The sequence below is a fragment of the Bactrocera dorsalis genome, chromosome 4 (assembly GCF_023373825.1).
Source record: "Bactrocera dorsalis isolate Fly_Bdor chromosome 4, ASM2337382v1, whole genome shotgun sequence".
NCBI lineage: Eukaryota > Metazoa > Arthropoda > Insecta > Diptera > Tephritidae > Bactrocera > Bactrocera dorsalis.
Window position 1 is genome coordinate 21874261 of NC_064306.1, and position 20805 is coordinate 21895065.

The 20805-nt window shown below is 41.7% G+C and overlaps 2 protein-coding genes across 2 annotated transcripts in view; one reads left to right on the plus strand and one right to left on the minus strand.

Moving 5' to 3' along the window:
* LOC125778503 (uncharacterized) overlaps nt 1-20805 on the plus strand; it is an 88304-nt gene that overhangs the window by 34086 nt on the left and 33413 nt on the right. The gene's annotated exons all lie outside the window — the stretch shown is intronic.
* Nucleotides 15895-17472, minus strand: LOC105233347 (26S proteasome regulatory subunit 6B). The gene is made up of 4 exons (XM_011215412.4): nt 17322-17472; nt 17185-17268; nt 16680-17127; nt 15895-16622 (listed from the first exon to the last, which is right to left on the minus strand). Exons 1-4 carry the CDS (start codon nt 17343-17345, stop codon nt 15949-15951), a joined length of 1230 nt encoding a protein of 409 aa, XP_011213714.1. The 5' UTR covers nt 17346-17472; the 3' UTR covers nt 15895-15948.

Genomic DNA, 20805 nt, shown 5'->3' on the forward strand with positions numbered 1-20805 from the left:
GCGACCCATGCCCATTGGATGATTTGCAGCCAGGAGGAACATTCGGCTGCATTCTAACGGAGCCTCCCCAACACCGGTAACTGTGGCCTTACCGCGTCAAGGGGCTCTGGCGTGGCGGACCCCCCTAGTCCCCAATGAAACAATAGACCCGACGGCTTACCTTGTTGAGCCTAGGGTCGTAAGAACAAGATGGATAACCTTAACAAACAATATGGATTCAAGGTAACAACGAAGGAGAACGGACACGGACAACGAGAAGGAATCTGACGCAGCGGTAGGCAAAGCGGGTCAAGGAGCTAGACGGAAGGTTAACTTCCTTGACGTCCTTTCGCCAAAAGAGCGGGCGCTATTTGAGGAGCATGCCAGGGAGGATGACGACGACATGCCCTCCTGCAGTAGTGCTCGCCTGGCAAAAAATGCCTGGGCCCGCTGTAGCAGCCACAAGCACCGCCAAGACCCCCGCCGCAAGGCGGAGCGGGTCGGACTCGGGTGAGTCACATCGGGCAGAGTCTGACGACGCGCGCAGAAGAAGAAGGAGGCGCAGAAGAGGTGGGCAACGCCCTCTCCCAGAAGCTGGCAAACCCGGAGGGTATGATGACCCAAAGAGGAAGGGAATGAGCGGCGCTATCATAAGGTGGTACCTGCGGTACCTGCGAGAGGGGAAGACTCCTGAAGTGGCGGAGGCTATGACCAGAAGCAGAAGCAAAGGGAGTAACGCACCCCCAGAAAAGGAGCGTGATAACACCGGGTCAGCTCGCGCGCAAGGCAGCGGTACCAGTAACCGTCCGGTCAGTGCCACATTGACCGCACGGCGTGGTGATGGTAGGGCAATGCCCCAGGAAACGTATGCCCAAACAGCACAGCGGAGAAGCGGCCAGATCACGCCGCAGGAGCCCCTCAGCTCCAAAAGGGTGAGGGGCAACAACACCAAGGTAACCGGTAATCAACAATCTGGACCGGCTCCTCACCGGGTGGAGGATGGGCGGCGCAGAGGAGAGAACTTCGCGCCGTCCTTCTTGGGGGTAGAGTTCAAGGGAGGTATGCTGCAGGTGGAGTGCAAGGACGAAAGGTCTGCCAACTTGCTGCGGGAGTTTGCCCCAAAGCTGGGAGGCTGGAAGGGTCCTGCCCTACGCGCGAAGAGGGCGGAAGATTTGCCTGTTATGCGTAGCATGACAATGTGCCTCCCCCGATGTGAGGACAGACCCTATGAGTACGCCCTAGGACTGGTGAAGAACCAGAACTTGGGCCTGAGCATCTCGTCCTGGGGCGTCGCGAGCAGCAGGATGGAGGAACTAGGTGGCATGAAGGGATGGAGGTTGTACTTGTACATCGACGACGAATCGTACAGGTACGTCCGGGCAGCGAGCTTCCGCCTGTATTACATGTTCAGCACGGTGGTTATGAGGCCCCACAGGCCCACAGCCACTGGGAGCAAGAAAGCTGCAATGCCCACGGATCAGGAAGGCGGGAGCATCGGAAAACAGGCCGTGTCAGTGGCGGCCCCGGTGGCAGTGGCAACGCAGGTGGACGAGGTGGCGGATCAGCCCTGCGAAAGCGGGACTGTGAATCAGCGCCGGCGACGACCACCGACGTCCGCGTTGACAGCCACTGCGGTCAGGGAGCAGAGCTGCCCTCCACACAGGAACTCCTAGACGAGTTAGGTGACCCAGTGAATGGTGGCGCGATGGACGGCGGGGAAGAGGAACTGCCCTTCCTCGAACCGTTACCGTCCATACGGCCGTCCATACGGAGATTGCCCAGGTGAACCTGCTTCACGCGGCGGCAGCTTCAGCTGTAATAACGAGTAGGTTCACGGCGGAGAAACTGGGCACACTGCTGGGCCAAGATCCTTGGGTGCACAAGGAGAGGTAAAAGGCCTCAAAACGGAGTGTAATAAGGTAATCTGGGATCTCTCTAGCGAGAGGCCTAGAACATGCATAGTTGTCAGGAATAGAATTGAATTCTTCTGTATTTCAGAGTTCCTGACGCAGGATCTGGTGGCGGTGCAAGCCAGGGACTTTGAGGGCAAAGACTTCGTCCTGGCTTCAGCCTACTTCCCAGGGGAGGCATCCACGGCACCCCCGGAGGTGGTAGAAAGATTTGTGGAACACTGCAGCAGACATTGGCTTCCCTTGATTAAAGGCTGTGATGCACCCGCCCACCATCAGGAATTGGGCAGCACCGACTGCAACGCAAGAGGTGAGTTTCTTTTAAAATACATAGTAGGTAATAACTTGGTGATAGAGAATGTTGGGTGTGAGTCCACATTCATAACTATAAGTAGGAGGGAGGTGCTGGACATCAGGCCCGGGTCTGGAGATTAGGTTATCCGAGCTAAATGGGTCTTTGATTAACGCCTATCATGGCAGTTGCCCCCTAAAAGTGCCCGGAGACAGACGTAACTGCCCTTGGTGGTCCAGGAAACTAGCAGACCTCCGGAAAAAAGTACGCAGCCTGTTTAATAAGGCAAAACGTACGGGGGTCTGGACTGAGTATAGGAGCTATCTCACTTTATACAATAAGGAGATCAGGTCTGCAAAGCAGACCAGCTTCAGGAGATTCTGCGAGAATGTTGCCACTACGCCAGAAGCAGCTAGGCTGCACAAGGTTTTGGCGAGTGGCACAAACGATGCAGTAATAGCAATTAAAAGGAACGATGGGACGTTCACAACCAGCGCAGAGGACAGAGCCACGGAGCTTATGCGGGCGCACTTCCCGGAGACAGTTCGGGAAGACCAGTGTCCTCCCATGATCGAACACAGGCCATCCCGCGTAGATTGGAGTATCGCCAAACAGCTGTTTACGGCGGCCTCCATCAAGTGGGCAATGGCCTCCTTTGAGAGATTCAAGTCTCCAGGGGTGGATGGCATCTTTCCGGCGCTGTTACAGCAGGCGGAGCAATTCTTGTTACCCCACCTGTTACGGCTGCTCGCAATGGCGTATATCCCCGAGATATGGAGGACAGCGAAGGTGATCTTCATACCCAAGATAGGTAGGAAAGACTACTCATTGGCGAAATCTTTCAGGCCAATCAGCTTAACATCTTTCCTACTAAAAACTATGGAAATAAGGATTAAGGCGCTGAAGAGAGCACCGCTGCATGCGGCTCAACATGCCTACAGAGCAGGCAGATCAACGAGCACTGCCCTGTACCAGCTGACCTCTGAAATAGAGAGTTTACTGGAACATGGGGAAGTGATGCTTTGCGCGTTCTTGGATATCGAAGGTGCCTTTGACAATACGTCTCACAAGAGTGTAGCCAGGGCACTGGAGAAAAGGAATGTGGCGGCACCGGTGTGCAGATGGATAGAAGCCGTACTGCGCACCAGGGTTGCTGAGACCACAGTAGGCGATAAAAGGATCCGTCTCGGCACGACTAGAGGCTGCCCACAGGGAGGTGTGCTATTCCCCCTATTATGGAGTCTAGTCGTGGACGACCTGTTAGCGCTGCTAGTGGACAATGGGATCCGCTGCCAGGGGATGCGGACAACATTGTAATAATGGCGAAAGGCAAATATGAGGACACTCTCTGTGATTTGGTCCAGAGAGGTCTAAATCTAGCGAAGGGGTGGTGTAGGGGGGTTGAACTGAGTATCAACCCCTCTAAGACGACCGTAGTCCCGTTTACGAGACGCTGGTCCCTACCCGGTCTCAGGGATCTCTCACTTGGGGGTAGGGAGACAGAGATGACCAACAGTGTCAAATACCTGGGTTTGATGCTGGACTCCACTCTGCGATGGAAACAGCATGTAAACCTGGCCGTGGTCAAAGCGACAAAAGCTTTAATGATGTGCAATCGACTGGCGGGGAAGTCCTGGGGCTGTAAGCCAAGCATCGTTAGGTGGTTGTGCACCATGAAAGTGCGATCGATAATCACATATGGAGCGGTGGCATGGGCCTCAGTAGCGTCTCAAACTTCGGTTAAGACAAAACTATTGAAGCTACAGCGTCTAGCCTGTGTCTGCATGACGGGTGCAATGCGAACCTGTTCAACGGCGGCACTGGAGGCTTTGCTTGAACTGACACCGCTTCATTTGGTTATCGGTCAGGTAGCCAAGCACACACTTCTGCAAATAACGGCGGAGGGGTGTGGAATTGGCAAGGTAGTCTCGTCCCGGAGGATGGAGAAGATAAGTGGCCGCTGACCAGTGGCCCTCCTCCCGAGGGACAACACTACAAAAACGGTCTACTTAAGGAAAAGATTTAAGGTCACCCTTGGCAGTAAAGACAAATGGGATGATTCCAACCTCGAACTGATGCTAGGGAATAGCACGCTAAGGTGGTACACTGATGGCTCGAAAATGTCGGAGGGAATCAGCGCAGGGATTGTGGGCCCACGCACTAAGCTCTCCATACCTATGGTAGAGTTCCAGAGCATTTTTCAGGCAGAAGTTTTTGCAATTAGCCAGTGTATTGATATTAACCTCCATCGCAACTATCGTAATGAGCGAATAGCCATCCTCAGCGATAGTCAAGCGGCGCTAAAGACGATCTCTTCGTATGAGATTAAATCGCTTTTAGTGCAGGAGTGCAGGGAAAGGCTGAATTGCCTTGCAGAACAGAACCAGGTACATCTAATCTGGGTGCCTGGTCACAGAGGTATAGCCGGCAATAAACTGGCCGACGAGCTCGCCCGCTCCGCAGCCTCCACCAAGATGTCAGGACCCGAACCCTTCCTGGGGGTATGTCCCCATACCTTGAGAGGGTAAGGAAGAAGCAGTGGCCAGGGAGCAGCATTGGCAGCAAACTCACGGTATGAGACATGCCAAGCTGCTAATGGGAGGTTACAACCTGAAAAGGTTCAAAACGGTAATAAACCTCCCAAGGAAAAAACTCAGGTTACTGGTCGCATGGTACACTGACCACTGCAAACTGAATAGGCACATGCATAGCATCATCAACTGCACAGCAGTCTGGATCACATTGTCTCACTAGCACCCGGCAGGCTGTTGGATTTTATTCATGCGCTGGGGCTGAGTGTGTCAATGTGAGTCAGGAGAGAGCACAATAGACCAAAGGTCGCAGTGCATTCCTCAACTTTCATTCTTTCATTCATTCATGGTCCACAAATAAAAAGTCTAACGGTAAGCGTGGTCGTAATTGTTAAAAAAAGTAAAGCGACGTTCTTATTCAGAGAAATTCATTCTAAAAATGTGCGGGATGTGTTTTCTATTAGCATTCGTCGTACAATATATTGCAGCAGTTCAGCCATTGTTGCTAAAGTTCAGAACGGTGCTGTTGCAGCATAACGTACAGTTTCAGAAAAATTTGCGCGTTCGGGTTACAGTTACAGTGGCGTGTTCACAATACAGTGACTGTGGTGGGTTACAGTTCCGGGTACAGTTGCAATATAGCGTTTAGGATACAGTGCAAATTAACAGTTAAAAGGTGGCGTGTGAAATAGTTTTAATTTAAGTTAGATTAGATTAAAAAAACGCGATTTTTTGGGAGTGTATGGTTGAAAAATTAAAATAATCTAGTCGATAAAGTTAACTTACACTTTCAGTGATTTAAAACAAAGATGGATTCTATTTGTTTAAAGAATAAAGTCAGTCACACGTGAATTTCGGAAATTTAGAAATGGATTATATCGATTTGAATCCTTGAGTCTCGTGCGAGTATACATACATATACTCGAAAACATGTACAACCTTACAAGTCAGAGTGAGCGCGACAAGAAAGAAGGGATGGAAGAAAGCCAACAGACCCAATTGTCAGCAGTCGTATCCACGCAACAGACTTTACGAATAGCGGTAACTGTAAACCGTTCGCAACTGTCAACGATTTTTAAACGTTGTTAAGTGGTTTGCCAGAGTCTAATGTCACCAGCCACTACAAACAATCAAAGCCCAATAGGTAAGTCAGCAACATCATCCGCGCTTTTAACACTCCAGTAGTGTTCCCAAAACTACACAACGAAAGAATTGTCGAAAGTGAGCATCGAAATAAGTGCTATAGGTAAACCAACACAATACAGTAAGAAATCCGATTATGCTCAGCTGAAGTTATTATCTACAAAAGATACCAGCACGTTAAACCCTTATTGTTGTTTGGTCTGGTAAACACCTCGATAGCGTAACGTTAACAACGGTTCAAGCCGACAAACAAGTCACATAGCCAATAACACGAAGTTGGGTTGGATCGCATATAGTCGGACTACATTTCAGTAACTGTTTCAGTCGTAATATATATCCGAGAGCGAGATACATTGCTTCATGAATTAGTCACTGAATATTTCACCTGGCCTGCAAGCAACTTATCCGTTCAGTTATAATAGACGCAGACGAAGTAGCATTTACTGATAAAATTACAGGCGCATCACAGAAGTTGATATTAGTGGCAAGTTTATAACTGCAAGCCGCCGTTATTGGTATTCGATTTGGCCAGAATATACAAGCCGAGAAAACGGTATTATGGCCAAGATTCTCAAGCAATGGATAAAGTCAGAGCAAAGAAAAGTTAAGCCATATGTGGGTATATGATACCCTAATCATACGAATTCGAGGGCTCATTGACGATTTTTTCTGTAAACTTAAATAAAGCTCGCCGCAAATATTGGATGAGTTTTGCTGGGCTCGCAAACAGGTGGTTAGAGTCTTGCCGAGTCAATTCTGAATTAGTAGAAGTTTAACCTGCTACTGTATCCACAACGAAGCTGCGAAAGTCTCACTCTACATTCTCGCCACAACTTGATGTCATCTGTAATGGGTGGTGGTTTGACTGGAAATATACCATTCCCTGGGAGGGAATCCGTGAAGCTGCTAATGGCTCCACTATGAATGGCGGTAAGTGCGTGTCTGAAAAGAGCTCTATCCGAAATCTGGAAGGACCTTTTGATGTTCCTAGGAGGCGGTTCCATTTTAAACAAGTGACTGCAGGGATGGTTTGGTTATTACGAAAACACTCTCGTAGAATCTGCTTGTAGAGAAGTTCGTTATTTTCCTTAACTGGAAGCATACGGGCCCCACTATGTAAATCTTCGACTGGGCATATCAAAAGTCATCCCGTTATAGTCCGGAGTGTGGTGTTCTGGCAACTCTGTATCTTCTCTAATCCGCGTTCTGCTGCATCACATTGGTGCGGCGTAGTTAAGTACCGAACGGCCTCAGACTGTCTAGTATTATTTCTTAGGATTATTGACAGTCGAAATTTTAACGCCATCGACTGCAATGTTAGGGTCTAGTATGGACTCCTTTGTCCAAGTTTTGAATTTGGTCCATTTTCCGTCGTCAACATCGTGCCATCATCGGATTTTTTTTTTTTTGCGGGTGAGGGGGTGGAAAATGCCTTCCGCATCATCGGTGCTATCGTCACAGCAGCGGTATGTGCCACTTGCAGGTCACTAAAAACCCCCCCTCTAAGGAACCGTCGCCCACCCTGCACAGTGTGAGATTTAGTCAATCTGGCATCTCGAAATTCAAAAAAAAAATGTTTTCGTAACTCGCTCATATTTTTTTTTACGGGAGAAGAGACCCCAATTGTTCCGAAAACAAACACAAAAGAGAATAAAAAAATGTTATTGGCGTGATAACAGCTATCAAACACGTGCAATTGCATAGCATGCTACAATTGATTTGCAAGCTTGCATTGATTACAAAAGTTTGAGTGATCAGGTCGAAGTTGTGAGTGGTTTTTTTGGCCTAAAATATTTTTTGTATTGAAGGTTATTACTTAAACTTAAAATTTTTGTTTTATACAATATTTATTTTTGCACTCAAGTATTTTGAAAAAATTGTTTTATAACCACCTGAAAGGTAAGACAAATTTTAAAGTTTTCAAATATTTGATACACTAGAACTTCCAAGTCCCACGGAGTTCCGTGATGGGAATGCCAGCAGAATCTTTGTTAATGTGCTCAAAACAAATTTAAAAATAAAATCCTGCCCATTTTTTGCCTTTTTTTAGTATGAGTGAAATATCGCGAGAGGAGGTATTTTGGATTTGGTTGAGCAAGGTGAAAAGCGAAAAAACAGAAGCGGTCGAAAAGCACGTTATATCAATTTTTGTACCAGATGTTGACGATACCAAAATTAAAGATCGTATGAAAAAGCTTTGCTTCCAATTTCAATCGCGATGGAGCAAATCTCACCGCGATAAAGCAAGATTTATGCATGACAGTGCTATTTGGCTAAGTTCAAAAATTTCTGCTGTTGATTTTGCTCTTGATCACGTACCATCAGCTTCAAAACAAATACCTCAACGCGGAAGGCGAGAAAAAGAGTTTGCTGAAAGTGCTTCGAGTACACAAAAACGGAAATGCAAAGAGTTAATATCAAATGCAGCTTCGGAACAATTAACTATGGCTACCGCAATGTATCTGAGATCCTGTGGAAAAAGAGACTCAGAAAACATTGTCAAAGAGTTGTCGGCTTCATCACGTTCGAGAGGTACAGCTATAAAAAGAGGAAGGGTAAGCATTACTGAAAAGAAAAGTCTCACACCAGATCAAGCACTGGCCATGATCGTAGACGAAAATTTATCAACTGAGCAATACCGTGGAATACGATTGCATACGATACCATACAGTCCGAAATTGTATCCATGCTATGACCTCGTTAAGCAATCAAAATTATTGTTACTGAAACATATGCCGAAATCAATTTGCAATCCTTAATAGACCACACGGTGAAAAGATTAATAGATGCACAATATGAGGTTTTTAAGTCGTTCCCTGCCATTCAGGATGAATTAAGCATAATAATATAATGGGGATGCGATGGAGCTGAACAGAACCCTTACAAGCATAAATGTCGATCTGATCAAGCGGTTTCGAGTAATACTTATTTGCATAAACAGCGGCTATTTTATCAATATAGATGCGTTCCAAAATTTTACGTCAGAAAGAAGAGAGCTTTATTTGAGTTTATATACTTGGTACTATACGCCAGTAACTCTCCACAAAATATTGTTTCATGGAGGAGCTATCATTTCTTCATGCATTCTTCCCATAGGAAACTTTTCTGAAGAAGCGCAAGAAGCACGCAATAAAGAGTCGAGATTTATTGCAAAGGTTGCTTATCACGTCAGACCCTTTGATTGCAAGTTTACGTTTGCACCCAAAAACCAAGCGTTCTACTTTACCTTCTGAGGTCATTGCACTTCTGTCTGACACCTAACTAAATGATTAATTTGATGATTTAGCATAAAAAACTTTCCTTGCAGCTCTCTGGAATTTTTATTTTTGTATAAATTCCTTATTTTTTTTATTTCTACTTTTCGCTTTTTACTTTTGTATAATTTGTATATGTATAATTTCTTTATTTTGGTTTTGGATTAATATCTTATTTTGAATATTTTCCATTCTTTTAAGAACTTTCGTTGAATGTTTAGTTTTTCCTTTTTATTATGTTTTAGATATCAATAAATTTAACATTGAAACAACATTAACTTTTTATTTTTCTCATTTGCAAAGAATCATCGAAAACTAAAGTTCGAAACTTGAAGATTTTTATAGAAATGGTTGTATGTGGGTGCTTATGTCCTCGTGAAAACAAAGGCTGACATCACCGCCTTCGAAGAAATGCGATGGACGGGACGCGGATGGAGATGAGTAGATCCTTGTGACATTTACTAAAGCGACCATATAAAGGAACGCCATTCACTGCGGTGAATGAACGTCTAGCAACAATCCGCATCAAAGCGAGGTTCTTCAACATATCGCTGATTTGCGGCCACGCCCCGACGGAAGAGAAGGACGATGTGACCAAAGATGCCTTTTATGAGTGCTTGGAGCGCACTTATGTGAGATGCCCCCGCCACGATGTAAAAATCGTGCTTGGCGACTTCAACGCCAGAGTGAGCAAAGAAGGTATCTTTGGCACTACGGTCGGTAAATTCAGCCTCCACGAGGAAACATCCCCAAATGAGTTGAGGCTGATCGACTTCGCCGGGGCCCGAAATGTGGTTATCTGTAGTACTAGATTCCAGCATAAGAAGATTCATCAAGCTACCTGGCTGTCTCCGGATCGAAAAACGACCAACCAGATCGATCATGTTGTGATAGACGGAAGACACGTCTCCAATGTTTTAGATGTGCGTGCGTCCGAGGTCCTAACATCGACTCGGACCACTATCTTGTTGCAGCTAAGATTCGCACCCGCCTCTGTGAGGCAAAAAACGCACGCCAACAAACATAAGGAAAGTTCGACGTCGAGAAGCTGCAATCGCAACAGACAGCCGAACGATTCTCTACTCGGCTTGCACTCCTGCTCTCTGAGAGCACTCGTCAACAACTCGGTATAAGGGAACTGTGGGACGGCATTTCAAACTCCTTACGTACAGCTGCAACCGAAATCATTGGTTTTCGGAAAGTGCAAAAGAACAGCTGGTACGACGAGGAGTGCCGTGTCGCAGCGGAGAGAAAACAGGCTGCCTACCTCGCAACGCTACGATCGACCACAACACGTGCGGGATGGGATAGATATCGAGAGTTGAAGAGGGAAGCGAGACGCATTTGCAGACAGAAGAAGAAAGAGGCCGGAAGGTTCTATCGAGCGTATTGTGTGAAAGATTAAAGCCCACAACAAACTGATTGGACCTTATCAGTGTGGCTTCAGACCTGGTAAATCAACAACCGACCAGATATTCACCAATCAAATCTTGGAAAAGACCCGTGAAAGGAGAATCGACACTCACCACCTATTCGTCGATTTCAAAGCTGCTTTCGACAGCACGAAAAGGAGCTGCCTTTATGCAGCGATGTCTGAATTTGGTATCCCCGCAAAACTAATACGGCTGTGTAAACTGACGTTGAGCAACACGAAAAGCTCCGTCAGGATCGGGAAGGACCTCTCCGAGCCGTTCGATACCAAACGAGGTTTCAGACAAGGCGATTCCCTATCGTGCGACTTTTTCAACCTGCTTCTGGAGAAAATAGTTCGAGCTGCAGAACTCAACAGAGAAGGTACCATCTTCTACAAGAGTGTACAACTACTGGCGTATGCCGATGATATTGATATCATCGGCCTCAACACCCGCGCCGTTAGTTCTGCTTTCTCAAGACTGGACAAGTAAGCAAAGCAGATGGGTCTGTCAGTGAACGAGGGCAAGACGAAATATCTCCTGTCATCAAACAAACAGTCGTCGCACACGCGACTTGGCTCTCACGTCACTGTTGACAGTCATAACTTTGAAGTTGTAGATAATTTCGTCTATCTTGGAACCAGCGTAAACACCACCAACAACGTCAGCCTAGAAATCCAACGCAGGATAACTCTTGCCAACAGGTGCTACTTCGGACTAAGTAGGCAATTGAGAAGCAAAGCCCTCTCTCGACAAACAAAAACCAAACTCTATAAGTCACTCATAATTCCCGTCCTGCTATATGGTGCAGAGGCTTGGACGATGTCAACAACGGATGAGTCGACATTGTGAGTTTTCGAGAGAAAAGTTCTGCGAAAGATGTATGGTCCTTTGCGCGTTGGTCACGGCGAATATCGCATTCGATGGAACGATGAGCTGTACGAGATATATGACGACATTGACATAGTTCAGCGAATGGTCATGTAGTCCGGATGGACGAAAACACTTCATCTCTGAAAGTATTCGACGCAGTACCCGCCGGGGGAAGCAGAGGAAGAGGAAGACCTCCACTCCGTTGGAAGGACCAAGTGGAGAAGGACCTGGCTTCGCTTGGAATATCCAATTGGCGCCACGTAGCGAAAAGAAGAAACGACTGGCGCGCGGTTGTTAACTCGGCTATAATCGCGTAAGCGGTGTCTACGCCAATTAAGAAGAAGAAGAAGTCGAGGAAGTTTCGAATTGTAAAAATTAAACCGTAACGGGAGAGTACACCACCCTGCGGCACCCCCTGTTTAATTCTTCTCAATATAGAATTTCTATCTCGAAACAGTACGAATTGTTGCCAAACGCTCAGGTAGTTCATATCCACCTCTCGATCTCTGGAGGATCATGGATTGTTCAATGTCCTCAACTAGCGTTGTGTAATTGACTGTCTCAAAGGCTTTTGACAAGTGCAACGCTATGAGGATCGTCCTCTCACAGCGTGGTTTTTGGTTGAGGCCATGAACTATTTGGAAGTTTATGACGCTTAGTGCTGTGGTGGTGATTTTTACGGGAGTCATTCTGGTGGTATGCTAGACTCAGGTGGTTAATGAATGTCGGTAGAAGCAAGGACTCAAGTATATTCACTATTGGGGAAAGAAGAGTTTTCTAGTGATAAGACTCTCTTTTTTAGTGGATTTTCCAGGTTTCATTAATGGGAAGACGGCGATTTAACTTTGTTTGCATCGGTGAGTTTTAGGACTTATATTATCAACTTGGACTACACATAAGGGTATATTATCAAAACCCACAATAATGAACGTTGGTAGTCTTTTATAGGCAAACGAAGACACAGCCGGATTTTTTTAATTAATTGAGCTTTATTGGACTGGTATAACTTTACCTCCGATTTCGAGATTAGCATTCGGCAATTCTTCTGTTGTGCACTTCTGCCTATGCTACTGGAATTTTGACGGCTGTTTACAACCATTGATACCTGGGCGACTGGCGAAATCGTCTCCTACAACCTCTATGTAAACACGACTACATTTGAAATGGCTCTGTAATACAGTTACCGATGATGATATCTGCCACAAAACATTAATGCTGCATTTCTTTCAAAGGGCCGTGTATTGTATCCTTTTCGTAAACAAGAGAAGTCATGTTAAAGACCTTTGATATCTTACCAGCGCTTTCGAACAGCTACTTATTTGAAAGTATTACTGTTAGAAATAGAGGTTAAACCTTCAATAAATAAATATTTTATTTAAGCAGTTGCAAGGTATGATTTACATCTTGAATATTACAATTTCTAAGTTTTCTGCAGCCAACTTTACTTCTTAATGCGCAATCAAAATCGAATTTTTACGATGGGCGGTTTACTTAACTCCAAAAAGAGCTTTATACCAGTGGTCGGCATTTCATAGCAAAATTTTGCAAACTAACTTCACACGTACGCTTACGCTCTATCGTTCAGTCGTTGTCGAGCCGTCAACGAATTAACATCACGCAAGACTATAGCGCAAAACCAAATATGCCCTGCGAGAAATACTTTATGATTCTAAATGCCTTTGGTGCCATGCAATGCCTTTTATGTTCCAAGTCTTTTAAAGATAATAGGGAATATATCCTTAAAAGACGTTTTGTTAATTTTCATTATACTATTAATTATTTATATTAGATGCTTAATTTTAATTCCAATTTCTCACTGGGCTACTGTTTTTTCGTGCTCACCAACACAGTGACAGATCCTCTCATGCCGACTGCTTTATACCTTGCTATAAACCAAAAGTATTGCATGGTTCTCAGCAATAACTCTTTTGAGTTTTGTGGCAAAAATATAGATTATTATGAAAGAGAGGAGTTTTCAAATATAATATATGTACGTAAGTTACATAAAATTAAAATAAATTTATATTATTTGTAAATTTTCATTTTTATTTATGTATTTTTGACACACAAGATAGCCGGTTCTACGTTACCGGAATTGACCCGGATTTTGTCCGATAAAGAGTAGTTTTTTCAGCGAACTAACCCTGTTTAGATCGGTGAGTTTTAGATTAAGTTTGTAATCACTGGAATAACTCTTTACAGTAAAGTTGCTCCGTATTCTGTAGACTCGTGCTGGCATTAAGTCCAGCCCGGACCCGTTTGATCTAAAAGGTTCTTTCTAAACTCCATCTCGGTTAGGTATCATAAATGCAATGGACCTCTACGGTCCTTAGGAGCTTAAACACGCAACATGACTCCTATTCTGATCATTCAACTACAACGGACTCCAGAATAAGATCGGGGAGATCGTTATAGTCATGAGTCGGGAACGCGTATCAATGGGCGGTCCAAGAAACTAAATTAAACAACCGTTCAGATCTTCTGAATCGTGCAGGTTTAAACATTTGGCATTCCTGCCTGTCAAATGATCGTAGGGAGATCGACTTCTGCACAGTGAATGACGAAACCCCAACTAGAGTTATGAGCAACTGTAATAGCTCGACCGATATTATCAACGCTAGTGGAGATGTGACAAATAGCATAACCTGGCGACCTATGCTCGCTCGCATCAGAACCTTCGTTATCTTTAATAAAGCTAACTTGGTCAGCTTCACAGAATTTACCGAGAGCAACTTCACCACACTACTCATTCGGTGGGGAACATCAATTCCGTAAGGTAATCGCAGCTGCTACCGCTCGCTCCCTCCCGGCAGGAAAAAATCGCGGAATTTCGCCCAAATTTTCTCAGCCGATGTTTTAGATAATGAGTACAACTCCTTACGCCATGCCAATCCTTGTGATCCCCGAATAAGGGATCTCAATTTGAAGTTTCGGTAAATGGTAAATCAACATAAGCGGGCAAAATAGATATATTTCTTGCAACCTCTCCACCGTCGTGAGTAAGCTGTGGACTACTGTCAAGGCTTTGTTTAACCCGAAGAGAGACATGTTGACCGAGTTGAAATGCGATTCAATGGCCATGCCAACAAAGCAATATCCTCTGATGCTAAGGAATATAGGATGGAAAGTAGTAAGCTACTTCACCAAGGCCCTAGGGACGATCCTCATATCGTTGAACTTGTCAAAAGCCTTTGACTCAGTCAGGGATCGAGAGTTGAACTACAATACAGTCGACAATCATCCGTAGTGTTTTCTAAGAGAGATATTTTCTATCTCCTTTTACGCTGTTGATTGCACGATATTGACGACTGGCAAAAGAATCGATGACATGTGCTCAAAAGTAAACCCCCGACCTTTCTCGCTTCACGCTGCATGAAACCTAACACTCTTCCCCACTAAATACACAGCGACAATATTCACAAATTAGACGAAAGAGTACAGACTTGACCTGAATATTGCAGTCGATGGCGTTAAAGTTCCGACTCTTAATAAACCTAAAATTTTAAGTGGGACACTAGACAGCCTGTGCTCCTTCACTCATCACACAACCGCTATTATTGCCAAAGTTAAGAGCCGGAACAAAATCCTCTAGTCGCTAAAAAAAACTTTGTTGGCAACATATAAGGCAATCGGTCTGGCGGTCCTTCACCACGGCGGACGAATATGGTCGCCTGGATGCAGTCATCCATCGTCGAGGAAGCTTCAGACATGCCGAACTACCCGCACATAAGACAATACTCGACCAGACTTCGGACGCAATTAAATTCAGATGTGCACAGACCACCACTAAGAGTGGAGCCACCTTCATCGACTTCCTCTCAGTGAATGGCGGACTTGAAATAAAACCGCCACCCATTACAGACGACCCCCTCGAGTTGCCGCGAGAATCGGTAGTGAACCTTTCGCAGCTTCATTCTTGATGCTGTAGCAGGTGAACTCCTATTTATCCAGAATCGACCCGACATACCAAATATATGACCAGCATGCATTCCCAGCTAATCCTACACATCTGACACACCTCTCTTTATGGTCCAACTCCGTCGAGACAGCACGTTTTCTAGGCCTACCCTAACGGGGACTAGATAACCGTTACAATAACCGGTGTGTTAAAAATGTATGCAAACTCGCACACATACGTTTGATTATATCAGTTTTTACACAGGACCTTTCAGTAAAATATAAAAAATTTGTTCTGCTCGCTAACAAAAATTTTTCCGACGTAACTGTCAAGTTACCGTTTTTCATTTCGGTAATGTTAAACTGTGTTGAAACACTTTTTGTGCTGTTACACGCTCATCGTGACGATTTTTCTATTCAATATCCAGAAGTCTATTTTGTAGGAATTTTGTGAATTATGTATTCCGTTTTATAGAGGATAATTAGACTCTGGCCAAATGATGCAAGGGTTTGCAGAAAGCATACAAATCACAGTTTTGTGAATTTTCAGAAAGTTTTAACGTCAAGGTCAGCTAAACAACTTCAATAAACAATAAAAAAATATTGAAAATTAGAGAATTTTTAATACACAAATTTTAGAAAATAGCTACAATGTACTTATTTATAGAACTCATGCTCTTGCTCATCTTTTTTGATGTTATTTTTATATCCTTTCTCGAAATCCTTTCCTAAAACAATATAACGATTCTCTCTCACAGCATGCATTCCAGCCTCTTGACAAATGGCGTTTATATCCGCACCAGATATTTTATCTGGGCGTGCCACAAAATCTTCCAAGTCAACATCCTCACTTAAATTCATTTTCGAGGTAATTGTTGAAAATATCAATCTCTTTTGTCTTCTGTCTGGTAGTGGAAATTCGATTTTTCTATCCAAACGGCCAGGACGTAAAAGTGCTGGATCCAATGTATCTGCTCGATTGGTTGCCATAATAACTTTAACATTTGTCGTTTGATCAAATCCGTCCATTTGATTCAACAGCTCCAAAAGAATACGTTGAACCTCTCTATCTGCACCAGTTTGAGCATCAAACCGTTTTGTAGCAATAGCATCGATTTCATCAATGAAAATTATAGCTGGAGCATTTTCCTTTGCTAAACGAAAAACATCTCGAACCATTCTAGGACCTTCTCCAAGATACTTCTGAACGAATTCTGAACCAACGACACGTATAAATGATGCAGTGGTATGGTGTGCTACTGCCTTTGCCAACATAGTTTTTCCACAACCAGGTGGTCCATACATAAGCACTCCTCGAGGAGGGTCAATACCTATAAATTAGGAATAAATTTATTTGAATTGCTTTGCTAATTAACATTATTTATTACCAATTTGTTTGTACAACTCGAAGTGGGTCAAAGGTAATTCAACAGCTTCACGTATTTCCTGTTTTTGCATATCCATGCCACCAATATCTGCGTAACTTACGTCTGGCTTTTCATCAGGTTGAAGCATAGAAATAGAACTATCGGCTTCCGGGGGTAGTACGTCTACCAAAGCATTACTGTGTTTATGCAATGCAACCGATGCCGAAGGTTTTAATAATTCTCTATCAATCGTAGATAATATGCGAACATAATAATTAGAACCTGTAGTAGAACCCACTATTCCCGTATTCTGGTCAACAGCTTCCAAAAATTGCCCAATAACCAATGGGACCGATTGAATACGTTTAACCTCCTCCTGAGCATGAAGGTATTCTTTCTTTAAATTTCGTTGTTCGTCCTTAATATATTCTTCTTGCACTTCCAAAAATTCGAGTGTTTTTTGGAGTTTCTAAAAAAAAACATAAATTAAGAAAATACCAGTAAAAAAGTTCACAAATTTTATTACCTTATATCGGACATATAAATCATCTATGTCAAGTTCATCTAAGGAACTATGCGCATCCTTTAACTTAAAGTCAAGTATATCCTCCTACAAATTTTAAGATTTTTTAATATTAAAATACACAATTATATTCTGTATACCTTTTCCGGAATAAGTACATCCATTTTTGAGTATAGTAATTATTGAACGCACAATATAAAAATTGTAATGAAAATGACTGGGTAAAATTTTAAAGCCTTGCCATTTCAATAAGTACTGCATGGTGATGCCATATTAAACTATTATGGTATGTGAATCTGTTATACATTAGATATATTCGATAGCAGCGAACTAGTATGCTTTTATTTCTTGAGTTATAGAAAATATGCGAATATAATTATTACATTATTAAGGTTCTCCAACCTTTATTACTACAAAATACCTTGCAGTTATTTTCGCCTATATCCTATTTTTGGGATTTGTGTTTAATTTCTATATTGTTTCCGTATATGTAGGCAAATATATGTATGTACAAGATATTATTATAATTTCATTTTTATTTCTTTAATTTAATTTATTAACTGCATTAATCCGGATTAATTCAGGAGGTAGTGAAGATAACTCCGTTAACAGGTGTTTTTCAAATTTTCAATAATAAAACAAGAAGTTTTATGTTATGATGCAGATTTAAAAATAAGCTGTTCATATATTTTTGTTATAAAAAAAATTTTTGTAAAAATTGGTCGGCTAAGAACCGCAATGTTTGTCTTCTATCCATTTTCATTGAAAGTAATATAAAAATTACAATCAGCTGTTTATGAGAGTTTCAAACTCGCATAGCTGCCGTCTGTCACCTACAAATTTAGATTTGAATAAGTGCGATTAACGTTGCAGTCTTTTACGGTAACACATTTTCTTCACCAATCAAGTTTTAGTTATGATTAGCAAGCGGCCGGCCTATTATAACATTCACACTTGAAAATAAAAATATGTCATGCTCATATATATATTACTTGATAGTTTAAAATCGAAAATAACTCTAATAAAAGTAAAGGACTATTCAAGGTAAATATTTGGAATATATGAATTTTTTTAAAAGAAAAAAATATACGAAAATTACTAATTACATAAAAATATAGGTGAAAACAATTGGAAAAACTTAAGATTTAATTCGGAATAATTTTTATTGTATTTGTAAATTTACTTATTCTAAATTGAAGCCTACAACTCTAACCTTGATAATATTATAGCATCACCAGGATAAAGAAGAAAAAAAATTCGAAGAATATCTATGGAATTCTGATTAGAATTATTTTAACAACAATGCACAAATAATAAATGAATAATTTGTCAGTTTAATTTTGTTTTTAATATTAAAAATATGTCAGATGCACTAATTTTCCAATTGTCTCTTCCAATTGGATTTCTGTTTCGAATAAGATCGAATGAACATAAGAAAACTCAAGCATAACATTTTCCATATAACAAGAAGCGATTTATTTTGGAAAGAGTTGGTACATATTGAAATTGATTAAATTTTGAAATCGAAACATAAAAAGCCTTGTTGGCAACACTGACAGAAGTCGACATTTTGACGAAGTTTAACTCGTTCGATTTTTACACCCTGAGTACATAAATATTTTCTATGTAATACAATAAATGTATTCCAATAAAATAATGAACTTAAATACATTTCGGGTAGAATTTTGAGAATATAAGTAATTAAAGAATGTATGAAATGTATTGCTTTTGATAAAGAAGCCTTAATTGCCAAAGGCTGGAACTGACTAACGTCCGTGTGCTGCGGTAGGCTTTGCCGTCGCTCGCCGTGTTCGGTCGCCGCTGTTCTCGCTCCCACAGCTACTACATTGCCATATCCTTTGTGCTTTGCGTGCTTGTTACGCATCGATTTGGGCTAAACGTTAGATACCACCTAACAATATTTAGGGTGTAGTGTTTTGCTATTAAATGTTATTTACGCTCGCTATAATGTGAAATTTTACGAAAGTGATTTATTAAAACTAAAAAATGCGGCGATATATCCAAGAACAAAACTAGATTAAATTTTCATCTAGGCTATTGTTTACTGGTGAGTTCTTTCTACATAGTAATACACGTTGTATAATACATAGTGTTAGTTATTAATACAAATTCAAAAGTGGTATGTTAATTTAAAATTTTCCAGCGATCAGTCAAAACCATTTAAAAAAAAGTTAAACCTGTCAAATTTTATTCAAAAATACAACATGTGTATTCATAAAAAAAATTTGTAGAAGTGAAATGGTCCTATGAATAATAAAAAAGAAACTGTAATTTGCAATTACTTGATTTGGTTGTAATATACACACATAAGAAAAATCAGCTCAGACAATGTTTGGATACATTAGAAACGTTTCTCACTTTAAACATTATGTATATACTTGTACCATACTAAAGATGAAAGTCCTAGGGCAGCAAATCAATATTAAGACCTGATAGGACTCGAATGGTATTCTGTTACTGCAGTTTCAAATGTTCTCAAATGTTGCAAAGCTTTTTCCTTCTGCTCGCTTAAATATTTATAGAACACACAAAATGTGTATATTTGTTATGGGGAAAAGTGATTTTATGACAAATGTCACTTAATGCTAATGTTTTAATATATAGAAACTCTGAAGGCAATTGAATATTTCCACATAACATCCCAATGCTATATTGGTTATCATTGGTAAGGAATCTACTGAAATAAATAAATACAAATTAGTAGCGCGAATATCTATACAAGTATATTAAGGGTCTAGAGTGATATCACCGTTCCGACCATATCTAGGTCTAGGTCCAAATTCATTTAGGTATTCCAATCCCAAATAATTCTAAAATATGAAAAAATGATTAACGAATTGTTTAATATTGGCGGATAATTTCCTACGGTAATGTATGTCTTGACTTCCACAACTTAGCTAATGCTGTTATCATCATTGATGTTTTGTTGTTATACCTTACAATAGCTTTCTAACGAAGTTTGATTGTACAAAGAAATATGTTATTTGTACAAATATTGAATTGAATAATTGACAGTTGTGGAAAAAAGACATTGTTTTATCTGTATCTGTTACATAAAAAATAAAATACCTTGATTTACACATATGTACATATAAGACAAAAATCCAACGCTGATTGCCAAAATTATGAATTGTTCGAGGAAATGGTATTTAAAGCTATAAAATTTGTAAAAAGTTACGGCACAATTCCGATTTCTTTGGCGCCGCAATTTTAAGGTACCGTTGCAAAGAGGAAGTCCTCCTGATTAAAAAATAAAAAATATATAGCGTTATAGGTACTGCAAACATTTAGTTAACGAGATATTCGATCTTAAAGTTCACAAATTCCCAAAATTCGAAAGAACACTTACGCATTCCGATTACTTTAGCGGTCGGGTAAAAAAACGAATTTTGGTATAAATGTGGTATGTACTGATAGGAAAGCTTCTCCAGAGGAGGAATATGCAAAAATAATGTTGCTAACACTTATATTTTTTAAACTATTCTCGATTAATTATTTGTATTAATAAGACATGGTATCTCAATGTTTCGTTAATTTTTTTCACATTTTTCACTTTGTATATTTAAATATACCCTTTATTTGGGGAAACTTTAGTATACCATC

Coding starts and splice junctions, on each gene's coding strand:
- LOC105233347 (XM_011215412.4), bottom strand. CDS start 17,345: ATGGATGTACTTATTCCGGAAAAG. Junction 17,269..17,321: donor ATGTACTTATTCCGGAAAAG/GTATACAGAATA, acceptor TAAAATTTGTAG/GAGGATATACTTGACTTTAA. Junction 17,128..17,184: donor ATTTATATGTCCGATATAAG/GTAATAAAATTT, acceptor GTTTTTTTTTAG/AAACTCCAAAAAACACTCGA.